We start from the raw sequence: 19977 nt of genomic DNA, 5'->3' as shown, positions 1-19977 counted from the left end.
TGTATGTAAATGGTCAGCTGAAAGAAGGAAAATAAACTCGGACAAAAGAGACGTTTCTTCCGAGACACGTCGATCAGGATCATCCGTTGATTGTTCACCTGCTTATCTCATTCAGTTGCTCGCCACATGTTAGGCCTAATGCTTTTACTTCAAAAAATTGTGATTCAATGATCTTTTTGGTTGAACTTGTTGACACTAGGGTGAAACACATGTGAAAAGTAGACACGTGAATAGACACGAGATTAGAGCTTTATTATTCAGATCTCCGGAGAAATTAGATATATACATTGGTTCCGCATGCCCTAAATTTTGTTCGTCCTTCATCACCAGATGCCTTTTGCGATATTCAATTTTCCATCGGAATTTTGTATGGCGAGGCCACTAGGTGCAGGTGGTTTGTTCTCCTCGCAGTGGCGCCCACCGTCACATCCATGTCTAACTCGTCTGGTTGCATTCCGTTTGGTAAGCTCCAATCAAAGTAATACAGTAGCCGCGCCACAATGAGCTCCAACGCAGCCGTCGCAAAGACATCGCCAGGGCATTTCCTCCTCCCGCCTCCGAATGGCAAGTACTCGTAGTGAGTACCCTTGTCATAGTCAACCTCGCTATCTTGGAACCTCTCTGGCATAAACTCTTCTGCTTCGTGCCAGTTCTCAGGGCTCCTCGCCACCGCCCACACGTTGATAAAGACCCTGGTGCCCTCCGTGACCTCGAAGCCACCGACATCGCAGGTTTCCCTGCAAACACGAGGGAGCAGGAGTGGCAGCGCTGGGTGTAGCCTCATGGTCTCCTTGATCACCATCCTTGTATAGTGTAGCCCCTCCATGTGGTTCTCATGGTTCTGTGGGCTTTTGTTGTCCAACATCCATCGCACCTCTGCTTGTGCCTTCATCATCATCTTTGGATTTTTTATGAGCTCTGTCATGACCCACTCTGCGGTGGACGATGTGGTTTCTGTTCCCGCCGTGAACAAATCCTAAAATAAATAGACATAAATAAATAATACATAAATCTATAATGGGTTAAATTATTTCTCTCAACATGCACTCTATTCATCTCAAAAAAATATGTCACGCCAGCATTTCTGTCTTGATTTTCAAACAATACAAAAATTAAAATAACAGACAGTTATATGGAAAACTCGCCCTTCCAAAAACTTAAGAACACTTACCACAATGATTGCCTTAATGTTTGTGTTGCCAATGGGGAACCCAATATCCCCCTCGTCCCTCACCCGAAGCATGACACTTAGAAGGTCATCTCCTGCCGTCGTTGTCTTCTTCTCCTCTCGTCGTACCTCGGCGTCGGCGATGATCTTGTCAACTACGGTGTCGACCTGCTGGTGCGCTCTCTGGAGCCGACGTCTCATCCCGCTAGCGACGTCTACGAACCCCAGAGAAGGGAAGAGGTCCCCCACGCAGAACCCCGAGCCGTTAGCCTGCACCACCTCCATGGCTGACATGAACCTGTCTCGGAGGTCACTGTCGCAACGCTCGCCGAAGGTCGCCTTCCCGGTGATGGCGCTAGTGCACAGCACGAGCAGCCTGCCAAGGTTCACCGGCTGACCCCCTCGGCTGGTGGCGCGGATCTCCTTGACGAGCGACATGGTCTCGCTGTCCCTGACGGGCGCGAACTGCCGCACCTTGCGCGAGCTGAGCAGCTCCAGCATGCACAGTTTCCGCAGCGCGCGCCAGTAGGCGCCGTAGGGCGCGAAGGCGACGTCGATGTTGCCGTAGCACATGATATACGTCGCCAGCAGGCTCGGCCGCGACGCGAAGGAGATGTCCTTGTCCCGTAGCACCTCTTGCGCCGCCGCCGGGGAGGAGATCACGACGGTGTCGACCTGGCCCAGCCGCAGGTGCATCACCGGGCCATGCTTCTTGGCCAGGTTCCAGAGAGCGAGCTGGGGCTGGGACGTGATGAGGTGGTGGAGGCTCCCGAGGAACGGCAGACCCCATGGACCCGGAGGCCGCCTCGGGTTGTTGGAGAAACTGATTCGTGTGGATTTGCGGCTAACTAGGGACACGAGAATCACAAGCAGTGTGACGAAAGAGAGGAAGAAGAGAGTGTATGAGCTCATCTCCATCTCCATGATGGTGAGTTGGTATAGTTGATACTGTGCAGCTTTTGCTTGGAAAGACATGAAAGAGAGGGTTCGGTTTTATAGCCTTCCGTGTGTTTCTGTCGCTTTTAAGGATAAGTCTTTGGGACTCACTGAACTGAACGTATAGCTGCCAAGACTCATAGTAGAGTGTAACGTGACTAACATACACAAACATCTATTTCCTCGTTTAATGATGTGGCAACACTAATACGGAGTACAGTCTAAAGTCTACTCTGACTAGTCCAAAGTCCACCTCTTCATTTGTCAGTCAGCATCAGGTGTCGTTTTTCTCGCCACGTGAGATGAATGGGTCGAAAAACTGAGCCCCAACAGAGTTACTATACTGCACATCAGCGCGCATGGAAAGTCAAGACAAAGATTATCAATATCGTTATCCAGCCATAGTTTATTTCTAACGTGTAAGGCGAATATTAGAACATGTGTACTGCTGACCTTGATTGGAACAGTTCTGAGTTTGATTCTCCGCGTACTAAGTTACATGCCTTTCGGAAATGTACGGTATTCCTTGAGACTGTTCATTGTAAACTTATCATTTTTTCTTAAGCTACATATTTTTGAATTTCGGTACATAATTTAACATGCACATAAGTATATGTATCCCTATTTAAAAATTTAGAGGTTCGAAAATACGAAATATTAGCCCATGCGGTAAACCGGGTTCTGTTGGATCTAGGTGCCACTGCCTATTCCTATTGTGCGGGCCATATCATATCGATTTCACTTCCTGGTGACTGCACATGTTGCGCACTCCATGACACAGTGCAGTGTTGCCCATCCTATTAGTCAACGCCAGCACATTGTTTAGAACAAGTACTCCGTATAAGAGCAAGTACAATAAAGCTAAATAAACATGTTATAAGAATTTAAATATAATATTTATGATTAGTTGGAGGGGAGAGAAGAGGGAAGAGAAGATAAGTGGGTTCTCATGCAAGAGCCAACTTTAGCACGTGCTCCTAGTCACTTTGCGAGAGTAAAATGTGAGCCAAATATTGATAAGGTAACACATTTATATAGCCAATTATTGTATATGTTAGCTATATGATGCTTGTAGATGAAATGACATCTTGCTTGTACTACTGTCTATTGTCTATACTATTGAACTTGCTCTAAGAGCGACTAGATAGGGCATATGTCGACGGTAGATGTAAAAAACACGTCATCGATTGGGCATTGTGATTATCTAAAAAAAAGGGCAGTGTGATTGGCGAGGAATTTCCTCATTGGCTAATGCGCACAACAATCGGTCCACCTCGAATGAGGAAGAAAGATAGGGTTTAAAGTAAAAATTATAAAATTAACTAAAATGAGATTTTGGCGGAATCCCGCTTCCTCGAAATAGGTTTTCGCCCGGTGATGTCTACACACGCTTCTATTCTTGTAGACAGTGTTGGGCCTCCAAGTGCAGAGGTTTGTATAACAGCAGCAAGTTTCCCTTAAGTGGATAACCCAAGGTTTATCGAACTCAGGGAGGTAGAGGTCAAAGATATCCCTCTCAACCAACCCTGCAATTACGATACAAGAAGTCTCTTGTGTCCCCAACACACCCAATACACTATTCAGGTGTATAGGTGCACTAGTTCGGCGAAGAGATAGTGAAATACAAGTAATATGGATGATTGTAAGTGGTAATTACAATCTGAAATAAAAATGGCAGCAAGCAAACATGTAGCAAAACTGGTTATAAACGGTGTTTCAATCCTTGGAAACAAGGCATAGAGATCATACTTTCACTAGTGGACACTCTCAACAATGATACCATAATTGAATACATAGATATTATCACTTCACTACGCTACTCTGAACCACTCTCCGGTTTGATAATAAACACAAATTTACTGCGTAGGGTTGCATAAGCATTCCTTAAAGTTTGCATTCCCAATCTATGTACGCCCCACACTATCACCTTGAGCATACAAAGATGGTACTAACTAGTCACCACAATTCATAAGTATTTATGTAAATTAAGCTTAAGAAATAAATACGGTGTGCACACTGTCACCATCACACCGTTGGACAAGGTGTCCCCAGAGATCACATAATAAAACCACTTGAGTAGCACAATAGTTGAAGAATAACATCTACTTATTCAACTAGATTACAAAGCTCATGATCACATAAAGATCATACATAGAGAGATAGATAGACCACATAGCTACCGGTAAAGCCCTCAGCCTCGGGGGAGAACTACTCACTCCTCATCATGGGAGTCAGCAAAGGCGATGAAGACGGAGGTGGAGTCGATGGAGATGGCTCCAGAGGCAATTCCCCATCCCGGTAGGGTACCGGAACAGAGACTTCTGTCCCCCCGGATCTTGTCTTCAACGGCGGCGGAGCTACGGCAATTTTCGTGGACAGAGGCTTATTATAGGTGGAAGGGAGGGGTCGGTGGAGGCCAGGGGGCCCCAGACCACCCCTAGGCGCGACCAGGGCCTGGGTCGCGCCTAGGCCTGGTCTGGCCGCCCTGTTGTGCCTCTTCGTCTCCCCTCTGGACTTCGTCTTCGTTACGGAAAAATAAGATCTTCGGCTTTTGTTTCGTCCAATTCCGAGAAAATTTCCTGTACAACTTTTCTGAAATACAAAACAACAGAAAACAGGGAACTAGCAATGTGACATCTTGTCAACAGGTTAGTGCCGGAAAATGCATAAAAGTGCCACGAAGTGCAAACAAAACATCTAGCAATTGGTATAAAATAAGCATGGAGCATCAAAAATTATAGATACGTTTGCAACGTATCAACATCCCCAAGCTTAACTCCTGCTCGTCTTCGAGTAGGTAAGTGATAACAAAAATAATTTTTAAGGTGACATGAAGCCAACACAATCTTGATCAAGTTATTGTAAGAGCATTGTGAGCTGGGATCAAAGTACTCTAAATATAGGCATGATACATATAATTCTAACAATAGAACTTAGCAACTATATTACAACATGAGAAGTAACTCAAACAAAGGATCATGAATAATTGTGCATTGAAAGCAACTATTTGTTTATGAGCATAGAGAAAACATAGCAAAGTGGTACTCAGCTTGTCCTTTATGAAGTAGCAGAACATAAATGCCAGGACACCTTTAAAGTTCAAAGGGTGACTAGATACAAGTAATTTAAGAACAAGCAATATCATAATCATGAATCAATCAATAATAGATTTTGGGACTATGCACATTATACTCAGAATGACAGCTATGCTCTCTTAATTGGTGCATAAAGCAAGAAGATGAAGACTCAACATAAAAGAAAGGTCCTTCGAAGAAGGAAGCAAGATTAACAAGTTTTATAAAACTTCCAAAAATTATGGTACTCATTAGCTAATGTGAGGGAAAATATGAGTTTTATGCTTGACAAATCACAAGTTGAAAATCTTGTGCCCCTTGAATACGAGTACCTAAACCTCATGCTACTCAACTTAGGTCTCAAATAAGTTATTGTCATTGTAGTTATACATGTATCATTGAGAACGTCAACGGGGTACCTCATGCCCCTTGATATAGGGATACTCATGCCCATGATATAGGAGCATTCCCATACAAAAATGACAAGACAAACAGACAATGAGCATCTCAGCAATCATTTTATTTACTATGGGCATAGCTTTTTATTGTAGATGCTTCACAAAATGCTCATGATGGTTCACTGTAAATTTTCACCATGAATGATGCATGGCTGAAGTTGGCCGTGATACGTCTCCAACGTATCTATAATTTCTTATGTTCCATGCTTGTTTTATGACAATACCTACATGTTTTATTCACACTTTATATCATTTTTATCCATTTTCCGAGACTAACCTATTAACAAGATGCCGCAGTGCCAGTTCATGTTTTCTGCTATTTTTGGTTTCAGAAATTCTACATAGGAAATATTCTCGGAATTGGACGAAACAAAAGCCCACGGTCTTATTTTCCACGGAGTCTTCCAGAACACTGAAGAGGAGACGAAGAGGGGCCACGAGGCGGCCACACCATAGGGGGGCGCGGCCCCACCCCTGGCCGCGCTGCCATATGGGGTGGGCCCCTCGAGCATCCCCCGACTCTGCCCCTTTGCTTATTTATTCCTTCCGTCGCGAAAACCCTATCACCGAGAGCCACGATACGAGAAAAGTTCCAGAGACGCCGCCGCCGTCAACCCTACCTCGAGGGGGTTCAGAAGATCGCCTCCGGCACCCTGCCGGAGAGGGGAATCATCACCGGAGGGCTCTACATCACCATGCCCGCCTCCGGACTGATGCGTGAGTAGTTCATCCTTGGACTACGGGTCCATAGCAGTAGCTAGATGGTTGTCTTCTCCTCTTGTGCTATCATGTTTAGATCTTGTGAGCTGCCTATCATGATCAAGATCATCTAATTGTAATGCTACATGTTGTGTTTGTTGGGATCCGATGAATATGGAATACTATGTCAAGTTGATTATTGATCTATCATATATGTTATTTATGTTCTTGCATGCTCTCCGTTGCTAGTAGAGGCTCTAGCCAAGTTGATACTTGTGACTCCAAGAGGGAGTATTTATGCTAGATAGTGGGTTCATGTCTCCATTGAATCTGGGGGAGTGACCATTGAATCTGGGGGAGTGACAGCAACCCCTAAGGTTGTGGATGTGCTATTGCCACTAGGGATAAAACATCAATGCTTTGTCTAAGGATATTTGTATTGTTTACATTACGCACAGTACTTAATGCAATTGTCTGTTGTTTGCAACTTAATACTAGAAGGGGTGTGGATGCTAACCCGAAGGTGGACTTTTTAGGCATAGATGCATGCTGGATGGCGGTCTATGTTCTTTGTCGTAATGCCCTAAGTAAATATCATAGTAGTCATCATGATATGTATGTGCATTGTTATGCCCTCTCTATTTGTCAATTGCCCAACTGTAATTTTTTCACCCAACATGCTATTTATCTTATTGGAGAGACACCACTAGTGAACTGTGGACCCCGGTCCATCCTTTTACATCTGAAATACAACCTACTGCAATCATTGTTCTCTTTTATTTTCTGCAAGCAAACATAATTCTCCACACCATACGTTTAATCCTTTGTTTTCAGCAAACCGGTGAGATTGACAACCTCACTGTTAAGTTGGGGCAAAGTAGTTTGATTGTGTTGTGCAGGTTCCACGTTGGCGCCAGAATCACTGGTGTTGCACCGCACTACACTCCTTCACCAACAACCTTCACGTTGCCTTCATCTCCTACTGGTTCGATAAACCTTGGTTTCTTACTGAGGGAAAACTTACTGCTGTGTTCATCATACCTTCCTCTTGGGGTTCCCAACGGACGTGTGCTTTACCATCACAAGGAGCTTCCACTGGCGCTGTTACACCCCAGGGATTTCTAACTCCCTACACGCCAGCAGCTACTTTTCTGGCGCCGTTGCCGGGGAGATCAAGACACGCTGCAAGGGGAGTCTCTCACATCCAATCTCTTTACTTTGTTTATTGTCTTGCTTTATTTTATTTTCTGTCTTGTTTGCTTTCTTTATATCAAAAACAAAAAAAAATTAGTTACTTGCATTTAATTTATTTTGTTATCATGTCTAGTCCTGTACTTGTTACTCTGTCACCTGAGGAATTGATCTTTACTTTTAAACAAGGGGATGAGGAGAGTTTTAAAGAAGCTTGGTCTAGAATTTTTGATTCTTATGGTAAAACTGAACCTAAAATGACTCTAAGCCTGCTTCTTAGTAACTTTTATTTTGGGCTTATTCTTCGCTATAGATATGCTTTGGATGTTGTAGTGGGAGGAGATTTCCTTCACTGCGATGGGGATCAAGCTTTTAATGCCATAAAAAAATTGGTTGCATCATCTAGCTCAGCTAATAAATTTGATTCATCTCTTGCTAGCATTCATGATAGATTAAACACTCTCGAGACAAATATATCTTGTTTAAAAGAAGGGTATAATCAGATTCATGAATATTATGATTATGTTCCAGTAAACTTTGAACCTTCAATGTGGGTCCCTACTATTAAGGTTGCTATTTGTGGTGAAACTTTTTATGCCCGTTGTGATATTATGTCTGAGTTTTGCCTTATGCCTAATAGTATTTATGAATCTTTGACACTTTGGGGACTTACTGAAGGTGGAGAAGGAATAACTCTTGCTGATAATTCTGTTATAATTCCTAAGGGGATAGCTGAAGGTATGTTCACAACCTTTCTTGGAAGAACGGTATCCACTGATTATCTCGTTATTGAATGTGTAGGGACAGGACAAATCACACTTGGAAGATCCCTGCTGAAACTCTTGGGAGCAACCGTAGATGTGGGAAAAGGTACTCTAAATTTTACCTCTACACCCGGATTCGGTCATGTATTCCCTAGACCAAAGAGTAAGAATAAGAGTAAGAAGGGTAGGCGTAAAGCCCCTGGTAATAATGTTAATGCTTCTTCTCTTGATGATACTTGATTTTCACTTTCTGCGCCTTGCTGAAAGGCGTTAAAGAAAAGCGCTTATGGGAGACAACCCATTGTTTTACTTCTGCAATTTTTGTTTCATATTTGAGTCAAGGTGCTTGTTACTACTGTAGCAATACCTTTGTATCTTTATTTTATTGCATTGTTGTGCGAAGTAAAGTCTTTGATAGAAAAGTTGATACTAGATTTGGATTTCTGCGCAGAAACAGATTTTTAGCTGTCACGAATTTGAGTTGATCTCTTTGTAGGAAACTCGTAAAATCCTGAAAAAATTCATGCGTTATCCTCAGATATGTACGCAACTTTCGTTCCACTGGAGCTTTTCCATCTGAGCATGTGAAGTGCCTCGAAAAAATTCGTCTTTACAGACTGTTCTGTTTTGACAGATTCTGCCTTTTATTTCGCATTGCCTCTTCTACTGTGTTGAGTGGATTTCTTTGCTCGATTAAATTTCAGTAGCCTTGATTAATGTCCAGAAGTGTTGGGAATGATTGTGTCCTTGCTGAACATGTGAATTTTTGATTATGCACTAACCCTCTAATGAGATTGTTTTGAGTCTGGTGTGAAGGAAGTTTTCAAGGATCAAGAGAGGAGGATGATATGATATGATCAAGAAGAGTGAAAAGTATAAGCTTGGGGATGCCCCCGTGGTTCATCCCTGCATATTTCAAGAAGACTCAAGCGTCTAAGCTTGGGGATGCCCAAGGCATCCCCTTCTTCATCAACAACTTATCAGGTCACCTCTAGTGAAACTATATTTTAATTCCGTCACATCTTATGTACTTTACTTGGAGCGTCTGTGTGCTTTCATTTTCGTTTTGTTATTTTCATTCTCTGAATAAATTCGGATCCTAGCAATCTTTGTGTGGGAGAGAGACACACTCCGCTTTTTCATTTGAACACTTGTGTTCTTAATTCATGTTCATGGCGAAAGCTGAAAGCCGCAGCACTTATTGTTATTTTGTTGGAAACAGAAAATGCTTCATGTGGTAATTGGTATATTGTCTTGAATAATTTGATACTTGGCAATTGTTTTGAGCTCTCAAGTAGATCATGTTTAAGCTCTTGCATCATGTAGTTTAAATCTATTAGTGGAGAACTACCGTAGAGCTTGTTGAAATTTGGATTGCATGATTGGTCTCTCTAAGTTCTAGATATTTTCTGGTAAAAGTGTTTGAACAACAAGGAAGACAGTGTAGAGTCTTATAATGCTTGCAATATATTCTTATGTAAGTTTTGATGTACCTGTTTATACTTGTGTTTGCTTCAAACAACCTTGCTAGCCAAAACCTTGTACTAAGAGGGAATGCTTCTCGTGCATCCAAAACCTTGAGCCAAAACCTATGCCATTTGTGTCCACCATAACTACCTACTATGTGGTATTTCTCTGCCATTCCAAGTAAATTGCTTGCGTGCTACCTTTTAAAAAAATTCATTCCTTGTCTTTGCAATACATAGCTCATGAGAAAGTAGCCTAAAAAACTATTGTGGTAATGAATATGTCGCTTATGTATTTTAGTTCTTATAAGTTGCTTGTTGAGCGGTAACCATGCTTCTGGGGACGCCATCAACCTGTCACACCTTTGTTGAATATCATGTGACTTGCTATGCATGTTCGTCTTGTCTGAAGTAAGGGAGATTTCTCATGAGTTAAATGGTTTGAGTATGCATATTGTTAGAGAAGAACATTGGGCCACCAACCAAAGCCATGTATCATGGTGGAAGTTTCAGCTTGGACATCAATCCTCAAATCTCTTATGAGAATATTATCTGTTGTTGAATGCTTAAAGCATAAAAGAGGAGTCCATTATCTGTTTTCTATGTTGTCCCGGTATGGATGTCCTCAAGTTGAGATCTATCAAAATCGAGAAATCAAATGTGATTTATCTCCTTGGACCTTTGTACAGGTGGCATAGAGGTACCCCTTTGTGACACTTGGTTGAAACATATGTAATGCAATGATAATCCATGGAAGTCCGAGCTAATTAGGACAAGGTGCGGGCACTATTAGTATTCGATGCATGAGGCTTGCAACTTATAGGAAGTTTTATGCATAACCCATATGAATTATTACTACCGTTGACACAATGGTTTCCATGTTTTCAAAATAAAAAGCTCTAGCACATGAGTAATCTCTGCTTCCCTCTGCGAAGGGCCTTTCTTTTACTTTATGTTGAGTCATTACCTATTTGTTTCTATCTTAGAAGCAAACACTTGTGTCAACTGTGTGCACTGATTCTTACATATTTACTTATTGCACTTATTATATTACTTTGTGTTGACAATTATCCATGAGATATACATGTTGAAAGTTGAAAGCAATTGTTGAAACTTAAATCTTCCTTTGTGTTGCTTCAAAACCTCTTATTAAGAATCTATTGCTTTATGAGTTAACTCTTATACAAGATTTTTTTTATGCTTGTCTTGAAAGTACTATTCATGAAACGTTTTTGCTATATGATTCAGTTGTTTAGTCATTATCTTTTTGTTAGCAAACTATAGACCATTGCTTTGGGTCACTTCATTCATCTCATATGCTTTACAAATAGTGTTGATCAAGATTATGTTGGTAGCATGTCACTTCAGAAATTATTCTTTTTATCGTTTACCTACTCGAGGGCGAGTAGGAACTAAGCTTGGGGATGCTTGATACGTCTCCAACGTATCTATAATTTCTTATGTTCCATGCTTGTTTTATGACAATACCGACATGTTTTATTCACACTTTATATCATTTTTATGCATTTTCCGAGACTAACCTATTAACAAGATGCCGCAGTGCCAGTTCTTGTTTTCTGCTGTTTTTGGTTTCAGAAATTCTACACAGGAAATATTCTCAGAATTGGACGAAACAAAAGCCCACGGTCTTATTTTCCACGGAGTCTTCCAGAACACCGAAGAGGATACGAAGAGGGGCCACGAGGCAGCCACACCATAGGGGGGGCGCGGCCCCACCCCTGGCCGCGCCGCCATATGGGGTGGGTCCCTCGAGCGTCCCCCGACTCTGCCCCTTCGCCTATTTATTCCTTCCGTCGCGAAAACTCTATCACCGAGAGCCACGATACGAGAAAAGTTCCAGAGACGTCGCCGCCGTCAACCCTACCTCGGGGGGGGGGGGGGGTTCAGAAGATCGCCTCCGGCACCCTGCCGGAGAGGGGAATCATCACCGGAGGGCTCTACATCACCATGCCCGCCTCCGGACTGATGCGTGAGTAGTTCATCCTTGGACTACGGGTCCATAGCAGTAGCTAGATGGTTGTCTTCTCCTCTTGTGCTATCATGTTTAGATCTTGTGAGCTGCCTATCATGATCAAGATCATCTAATTGTAATGCTACATGTTGTGTTTGTTGGGATCCGATGAATATGGAATACTATGTCAAGTTGATTATTGATCTATCATATATGTTATTTATGTTCTTGCATGCTCTCCGTTGCTAGTAGAGGCTCTGGCCAAGTTGATACTTGTGACTCCAAGAGGGAGTATTTATGCTAGATAGTGGGTTCATGTCTCCATTGAATCTGGGGGAGTGACAACAACCCCTAAGGTTGTGGATGTGTTGTTGCCACTAGGGATAAAACATCAATGCTTTGTCTAAGGATATTTGTATTGTTTACATTACGCATAGTACTTAATGCAATTGTTTGTTGTTTGCAACTTAATACTGGAAGGGGTGCGGATGCTAACCCGAAGGTGGACTTTTTAGGCATAGATGCATGCTGGATGGCGGTCTATGTTCTTTGTCGTAATGCCCTAAGTAAATCTCATAGTAGTCATCATGATATGTATGTGCATTGTTATGCCCTCTCTATTTGTCAATTGCCCAAATGTAATTTGTTCACCCAACATGCTATTTATCTTATTGGAGAGACACCACTTGTGAACTGTAGACCGCGGTCCATTCTTTTACATCTGAAATACAACCTACTGCAATCATTGTTCTCTTTTGTTTTCTGCAAGCAAACATAATTCTCCACACCATACGTTTAATCCTTTGTTTTCAGCAAGCCGGTGAGATTGACAACCTCACTGTTAAGTTGAGGCAAAGTAGTTTGATTGTGTTGTGCAGGTTCCACGTTGGCGCCGGAATCACTAGTGTTGCGCCGCACTACACTCCTTCACCAACAACCTTCACATTGCCTTCATCTCCTACTGGTTCGATAAACCTTGGTTTCTTACTGAGGGAAAACTTGCTGCTGTGTTCATCATACCTTCCTCTTGGGGTTCCCAACGGACGTGTGCTTTATCGTCACAAGGAGCTACCACTGGCGCTGTTACACCCCAGGGATTTCTAACTTCCTACACGCCAGCAGGCCGCCCAGACATTTCTCTAATATATATACAAACTCCATGGACTTACAAGTTTCCATTTTATTTTGGACTGCTAGGCATCCGTAAACAAAAGAACATGATATCAACTAAATAGGATTAAGTGCAATGTTGAAAGCGTGCCCTGATACGTCCAAAACGTATATACTTTTCTGAACACTTTTGTTGTTGTTTGCCCTCTAATTTGTGTGTTCTGAATGCAACTAACATGGACTAACACTGTTTTCAGCAGAATTGCTCTGGTCTCTCGTTTTTGTGCAGAAATCCAACTTACAGGAAAATTCCGGAAAATATCGCAAACTTCATATTTCACCCAAGACTCACGGAGCCAGAAGACGAGACGGAGGGGGCCACGAGGGGCCCACAGCTGCCCTAGGCACGGGCCAGGCTTGCCCGCGCCTAGGGGTGGTCTGGCCGCCTCGAGCACCCTCTCGACCTCTCCTCCCGACTATATTAAGCCTTCGACCCTAAAAACACCGGGGGGGGGGGGGGGTCGAAGTTTTCCCAGAAAGAGTTCCGTTGCTCCGCCGCTACTAGAAACCCCAATACGGGAACCAGAAACTCCGTTCTGGCACCCTGCCGGGACGGGGAATTGGAGGAGATCATCGCCATCACCGACGCCTCTCCATCAACCATCCATGATCCCCCATCCATGTGTGAGTAATTCCCCGCTGTAGGCTGTACGGGATGGTAGGGATTGGATGAGATTGTCGATGTAATAGCAATAAGATTGTTATGGGCATAGTGCCTAGTATCCGTTGTTAGTATTTTTGACAATGATCTCATATCTAAACATGTTATTGATTCATGATGAAATTATTGTTTTTGATCATACCTGCAAGTTTTATACACATATCATTGTCCGGAACCCGAGGCCCCAAAGTGATAATAATTGGGATAACCGGAGGGGATGTCTATGATGTGAGGATCACGTGTGTTCACCGAGTGTTAATGCTTTGCTCCGGTACTCTATTAAAAGGATTACCTTAATTACTAGTAGTTTCCTATGAGGCCCCGCTGCAACGGTGAAAGGACACGGATGTCGCCTAGAGGGGGGGGGGGGGGTGAATAGGTGATTTAAAACTTTTACGAGATGGGCTTAACAAATGCGGAATAAAACTAGCGTTTACTTTGTCAGGCCCAAAGCCTATATACTATGGTTCACCTATGTGCACCAACAACTTATTCTAAGCAAGAGTTCACCTATGTGCACCAACAACTTATGCTAAGCAATACAAGCTAGTATGTGATAGCAAGATATATATAACTTCAAGCACGATGGCTATCACAAGGTAAAGTGCATAAGTAAAGAGCTCGGGTATAGAGATAACCGAGACACACGGGAGACGAAGATTTATCCCGAAGTTCACACTCTTGCGAGTGCTAATCTCCGTTGGAGAGGTGCGGTGGCTTAGTGCTCCCGAACGCCACAAGAGGCTCACCTTGAGGTGTGGTTGCTCGATGCGCACCAACGCCACAAAGGCCTCACCCCAAGATGCGGTACTCACACCACACACCGAACGCCACGAAGGCGCCTCACCTAAATCTCCGGTGACCCTCGCCACAAAGGCCTAGGTCACGGTTCCACTAAGGGATTTCCTTCGAGGCGGAAACCGGGCCTTACACAAAGCTTGGGGCACGCATCCACAACTTAATTGGAGGCTCCCAAGAAATCGCCACAAAGGCCTCAAATCCGTCTAGGGTTCCAAGAACCCAAGAGTAACAACTTTCTTGCTTCCACTTCCACGAATCACCGTGGAGAACTCAAACCGATGCACCAAATGCAATGGCAAGAACACCACAAAGATGCTCAAGTACTTCTCTCTCAAATTCCAACAAAGCTACAAAAGCTATTGGGGGAATAAGAGAGGAAGAACAAATAGGAGGAGGAACACCAAATTTCTCCAAGATCTAGATCTAATGGATTCCCCTCACAAAGAGAGGGATTTGATTGGTGAAGATGTAGATCTAGATCTCCTCTATCTTTCTCTCAAATAGATGCAAGATTCATGGGAGGGAGAGGGAGATAGCAAGCTCAAAGAAGGTCAACAATGGGGGCAAAAACGAGCTCAAACGGATGAGGAACTTTGGGGAAGAAGACCCCCTTAAATAGGGCAAGAGAAATCTGCCCGTTATGCACAAAACTCGTCAAAACCGGAACTTCCGGTCATTTGGGGCGGAACTTCCGCCCCCCGGAAGTTCCGGCCAACTTCCGGGTGAAGTAGGGCGCCCCCGGAATGCTCCCGGTATGTTTTCTGCGTGCAGATTCGTCATTTCCGGAAGTTCACCGGAAGTAGGGCGGAAGTTCCGGCCACCGGAACTTCCGGTCATTTGGGGCGGAACTTCCGGCCAACTTCCGGCCAAAAAATGGCTTCACGGAAACTTGAATAACTTTTGCATCCGGACTCCGATTTTGATGATCTTGGGCTCGTTTCAAAGCTAGTAACAAGCTCTACAAGATCATGCAGGGAACCATCATAGTCCAATAAGGTAGGATATAAATAAGTGATGAAAGGTTTGACATATCTAAAAAAGACATGCCGGTAAAACCTCCAACCTCGAAAATGCAACAACTTGAGTTAGGAAACTCGGATTTGGGTGAAACCAATTTTGTTGTAAAGAAGATGAAAAGAGCTACCCCACAAAGAGTGAAAAGCTTAAGAACAAGTGGGTTAGGTTTTTCTATGTTTTTAGAGTGAAACCTCTCAATACGAGAAACCGAGAAAAACTCCAATATCGAAAACGCAACAAGTGATTCATGTGGAATCCGTTTTCGATGAACTAGAGCTTGTCATGAGAATAAGCACAAGCTCTAAAACACCATATGGATAAGATACAAATAATAACCAAGAAGGATGATGCAAGGATGCAAAGGTTTGAGCTCTCCGAAGGATACGATCGAGTTACTCACTCGAGAGCCCTCTTGATAGTACGGCAACTAAACTATAAACCGGTCTCCAACTATACTATGAGACCGGTGAGAAAGAAACCCTATCAAGAGCAAACCTTATACTTGCGCATTCCACTTGAGCTTGATGACGACGATCTTGACCTCAACAAGATGGAACGCCTTTCTTGCTTGTGCTTGCTTGACGAAGTCTTGTAGATTGCTCCCCCATAAACCACCATGGGAGAGCTACTTCTTCGGCGCATCTTCACATAACCATGACCACCATGTGGATTGCTCCCCCATAATCCACCATGGGAGAGCTTCTTCTTCGGCGCATCTTCACATATCCATGATCACCATATGGATGGCAAGACTCAAGCAAAGGATCTCTTCGAGATGGCTCATCTTGAACTTGCACTTCATTTCTTCATTCTTCATCATGTTGATGTCTTGAAGTAACTTGAGGGCTCACTTCATCTTCATCTTCAAGACATACTTGACACTTGATATCCTTCATCAATTTCTTCTTATTGCAACCTTGAAGCCAACATATGGTTCAAGAATTTCCTATGGACAACTCCTACAAATATAACTCAATGCAAACATTAGTCCATAGGGATTGTCATTAATTACCAAAACCACACATGGGGGCTCCATGCACTTTCAATCTCCCCCATTTTGGTAATTGATGACAATCTCTTTGAGAGGGTTTATATAAGGAATTTAAGTAACAAATAAGTTGAATATATAGAGCAAACTCCCCCATAATATATGCATGTGTGAATGATCATGACTTTCATTGCATATATTGGCATTCAAAGCCTAGTGGAGTTTCCTCTAAATATTGAACTATGCAAAGCAACAAGATGCAATGCAATAAAGGCACATGCTTAAGCACAAAGCAAAGACATAACCAAATTCCCTTAAACCCTCCAAACTTCTCCCCCATTGGCACCAATTGCCGAAATGGGTGAAAAATTTAGAAGGCCAATATAGTGAGAGTTCCTCCATAGCGTGTGCATTTTTCATAATTTGAGTGGAATCAAATGCACATATCCAATGACGAATATTCAGAAGGAATCACACTATAGATAGGATCAAAGATTGCAAAAAGATAACAAAATCAAGAAGCTTCAACAAATGAAGCAAGCAACCAAATGAACCACAAAGAGGATACCAAAAGAAAGATAGATATTATGATAAGATCAAGAAGATTGCTCTAAATAATATGAGGAAGCTCCCCAAGGTTTGTGCACAAAACTAGACAATTTGCATTAGAGTATAAAGTGCACAAACATGGAATCATCACTCCCATAATATCATTCAAAAACAAAAGATACCAAGTGAATCAAACTCTAATGATCGCCACAAGATAGTGCTCTAAATCAAATGAGGAAGCTCCCCAAGGTACATGCATAAATTAAAATGTTGTATTTGAATACAATATGCATAACATGGAATCCTCACTCCCTCATTTAAAACACAAACATTTGTAATAGATCATAGATAGAAAAGTAAGCTAAACACTTGCAACAAACAGATAGTTGAGCAACAAGTAAGAGGCACCATAATAAAAAGGCTCAACTAAGAGGATATGTGAAAGGCATGATAAAGCATATTATAAGACTATTACAAGGATGAGCAAAAAGCATCATCATAGTCTTCAATGAATTATATTGCTTAGCATGACCAATCAACACACAATAAATAAATAAGATATCAAAAGGAGATGTATCATCTCTTATGTGTATAAGTTTCTCTAAGTGGGCAATATCACAAAGATATTTATTCACAAAGAAACATGCACACACAAAATAGATACGCAAGAAAAATAGTATGATATCCAAGACGAAGTCATGCAATATACCAATAAGAATTTTTGCTTAATAGCATGGCCAAAGGCTCAATTTTATCTTATTGTACATTCATGAACTTCAAACCACAAACAACTAAGATACATCACAAATATCAACAAGGGATAGAAGATAGTTGGGATGCATTTGAGAAAGGCAACAAGTATCACAAACGGGGATACCAAAACAAGTAACTAAATTTGCACTTTCATCTATATTGCACATGTGAGAGACTTGAGGAATTGATATGCAACAAAATTGCTAGATAGGCATAGTTGGGATGGATGAATCATGAGCATGATTTAAAATACTTCCCAACAAATGCACTCATATCAAATTACTCACATTCACAACAAAGAGGTTTCATTAAGACTTTTGCAAGAAGCACAACATTTACAAATCAAGAGATTCATGCCAAGATGCAACCATAAGGTTGGATACAAGAAAAGTATGCATGAGAAGATACTTGTTACCAAGATAGCATTGGTGTGGATGTAGTAGATATGTGTTCGTTGACCATCCTAGCTTGCCTCAAGTTACCATTGAGTCACCACTTCTTTCCAAGAGTGAGACAAGCATCCAATGCATATCCATTGTACCTAACACAAAGGTAAGTACCAAAATGGTCCCCAAACTAATTGGGTCCGAAGTAGTTAGACACACTACAAAATATAGGACAAACTCCACAATACTATGTGCATATAGATATGAAATTGAATTTCATGCACATCTTAATCAAATTAGGATTTGATGGAGTTTACCCTATATATTGGATCAAAGAAAGTGACACATGCCATAAGATATACATATATTAAATATGCATGCACAATACTTTCAAGAACCAAAGGAAGATACAATTTGGACAAAACACCAAATAAATCAAGAGACAATGGTTGCCCAAATTATATCAAAGAATCAAATCAACACAAGATAGACTCCAAAGACTTATCTCATTATAAGAAGCTAATTAAGCCTAAGCACAAAGGAATGAGATAACCAACTCCCAAGAGAGCAAGGTTCCAACAAATAAACCAAACCCTCGAAACTTTTTATGATGGCACAAAGTACCAAAAAGAAAATTTTATGTCTCCCAAAACCAATTTTTTGATAAATATCAAGAGATGTTAAGCATTCTAATAATATAGAAGAGCTCCCCCAAGTTTGGTGCATTATCTAGGATTTTTTTTATATGAATACAAAATGCACAAAACTAGGATCATCACGCTACCTATACCTTCTAACAATGCTAAGAAAGTTTGAATAGATAACTTAGATCCATAAGATGCAAGGAAGACACATGGGAGTCAAAGCACAACAAATTCATGGCAATATAAATACAAGAGCCAATGTAGATATGATCAATAAATATCTACCTCATAATTGATTACCAATTGTCCTAGGACAAGAGGTATTAGGAAATATTTCCCGGTGGTAGTTTGTAAGTATACATAAGATCATATTTACAACGAACAAAGCATATGGTAAAAAATAAGAGTTAACCATCATGCAAAGATAGTTTCTTGATAGCTTCATTTAGTCATACCAACATGCAAGGCAATTAATAGTATTCATACCAACATGCAAAGCAATTAATAGTATTCATACCAACATGCAAAGCAATTAATAGTATGACTTGAAGCACATGGTTTTCCAAAAATGTATTGAGGGACACGTTGTGAAAAACCATGCCAAGAAAAACTTTCAAAAAAAAGATCCACAAAGATATTAGCAATGAAGCCATTTAAGCAAATTGGAGCTTGTTTGAGCAAACATGCCACATAGGAGAGAGATAATTTACGGTATCAATTCTATGTGACACAACCTCAAATGTTCACATTTTCTAGGCTTGTAATATGCACAAAGCTTATTACTCCCCCATAATGTGATAAGGAATTTATTTTCACAAGAGGCAAATAAGATCCAAGTAGAGATATTAATGGACATTAGAATTTGAATTTCTCATGAAGATGACATACCACATAGCGACTAGATAATCTCGCAATATCAATTCTAAGTGATATTCCTCATGTACACACATTGTTTAGGATCATGAAAATTCCCAAAGGAATATCACTCCCCCAAAATGGGATTGTCCATTAATCGCTCATAAGAGCCATATAAGATACAACAAGATGCAAAGAGGCTCCAACACAAACACAAATACATGGTGTGCAACCCAACATGCATAGACTTGATTTTTCAAGCAAAACTATTAGGAAGCACAACATATACAACCACATGTTAGGAACAAAACTAACACATGCAAAGGGGCGAGTAACTTTCAATATAAATGAGTTGAGCACATGTTACCGCAAGGAGGAACATTGGGTATACGATAGAAGTAAGATAACCAAAAGACTTGGCTTGA

At 41.7% G+C, this 19977-nt stretch overlaps 1 protein-coding gene across 1 annotated transcript; it reads right to left on the bottom strand.

Moving 5' to 3' along the window:
• Nucleotides 1-231: 231 nt before the first annotated feature.
• Nucleotides 232-2153, bottom strand: LOC127345412 (9-beta-pimara-7,15-diene oxidase). The gene is made up of 2 exons (XM_051371887.1): nucleotides 1172-2153; nucleotides 232-976 (listed from the first exon to the last, which is right to left on the bottom strand). The coding sequence occupies exons 1-2, from the start codon at nucleotides 2141-2143 to the stop codon at nucleotides 347-349; spliced, it is 1602 nt and encodes a 533-aa protein (XP_051227847.1). The 5' UTR covers nucleotides 2144-2153; the 3' UTR covers nucleotides 232-346.
• Nucleotides 2154-19977: the final 17824 nt, after the last annotated feature.

This window comes from Lolium perenne, chromosome 3 (assembly GCF_019359855.2).
Source record: "Lolium perenne isolate Kyuss_39 chromosome 3, Kyuss_2.0, whole genome shotgun sequence".
In the NCBI taxonomy this organism is placed as follows: Eukaryota; Viridiplantae; Streptophyta; class Magnoliopsida; order Poales; family Poaceae; genus Lolium; species Lolium perenne.
Note: the sequence above shows the minus strand (reverse complement) of the source record. Positions and strands in the feature narration are given on the sequence as shown.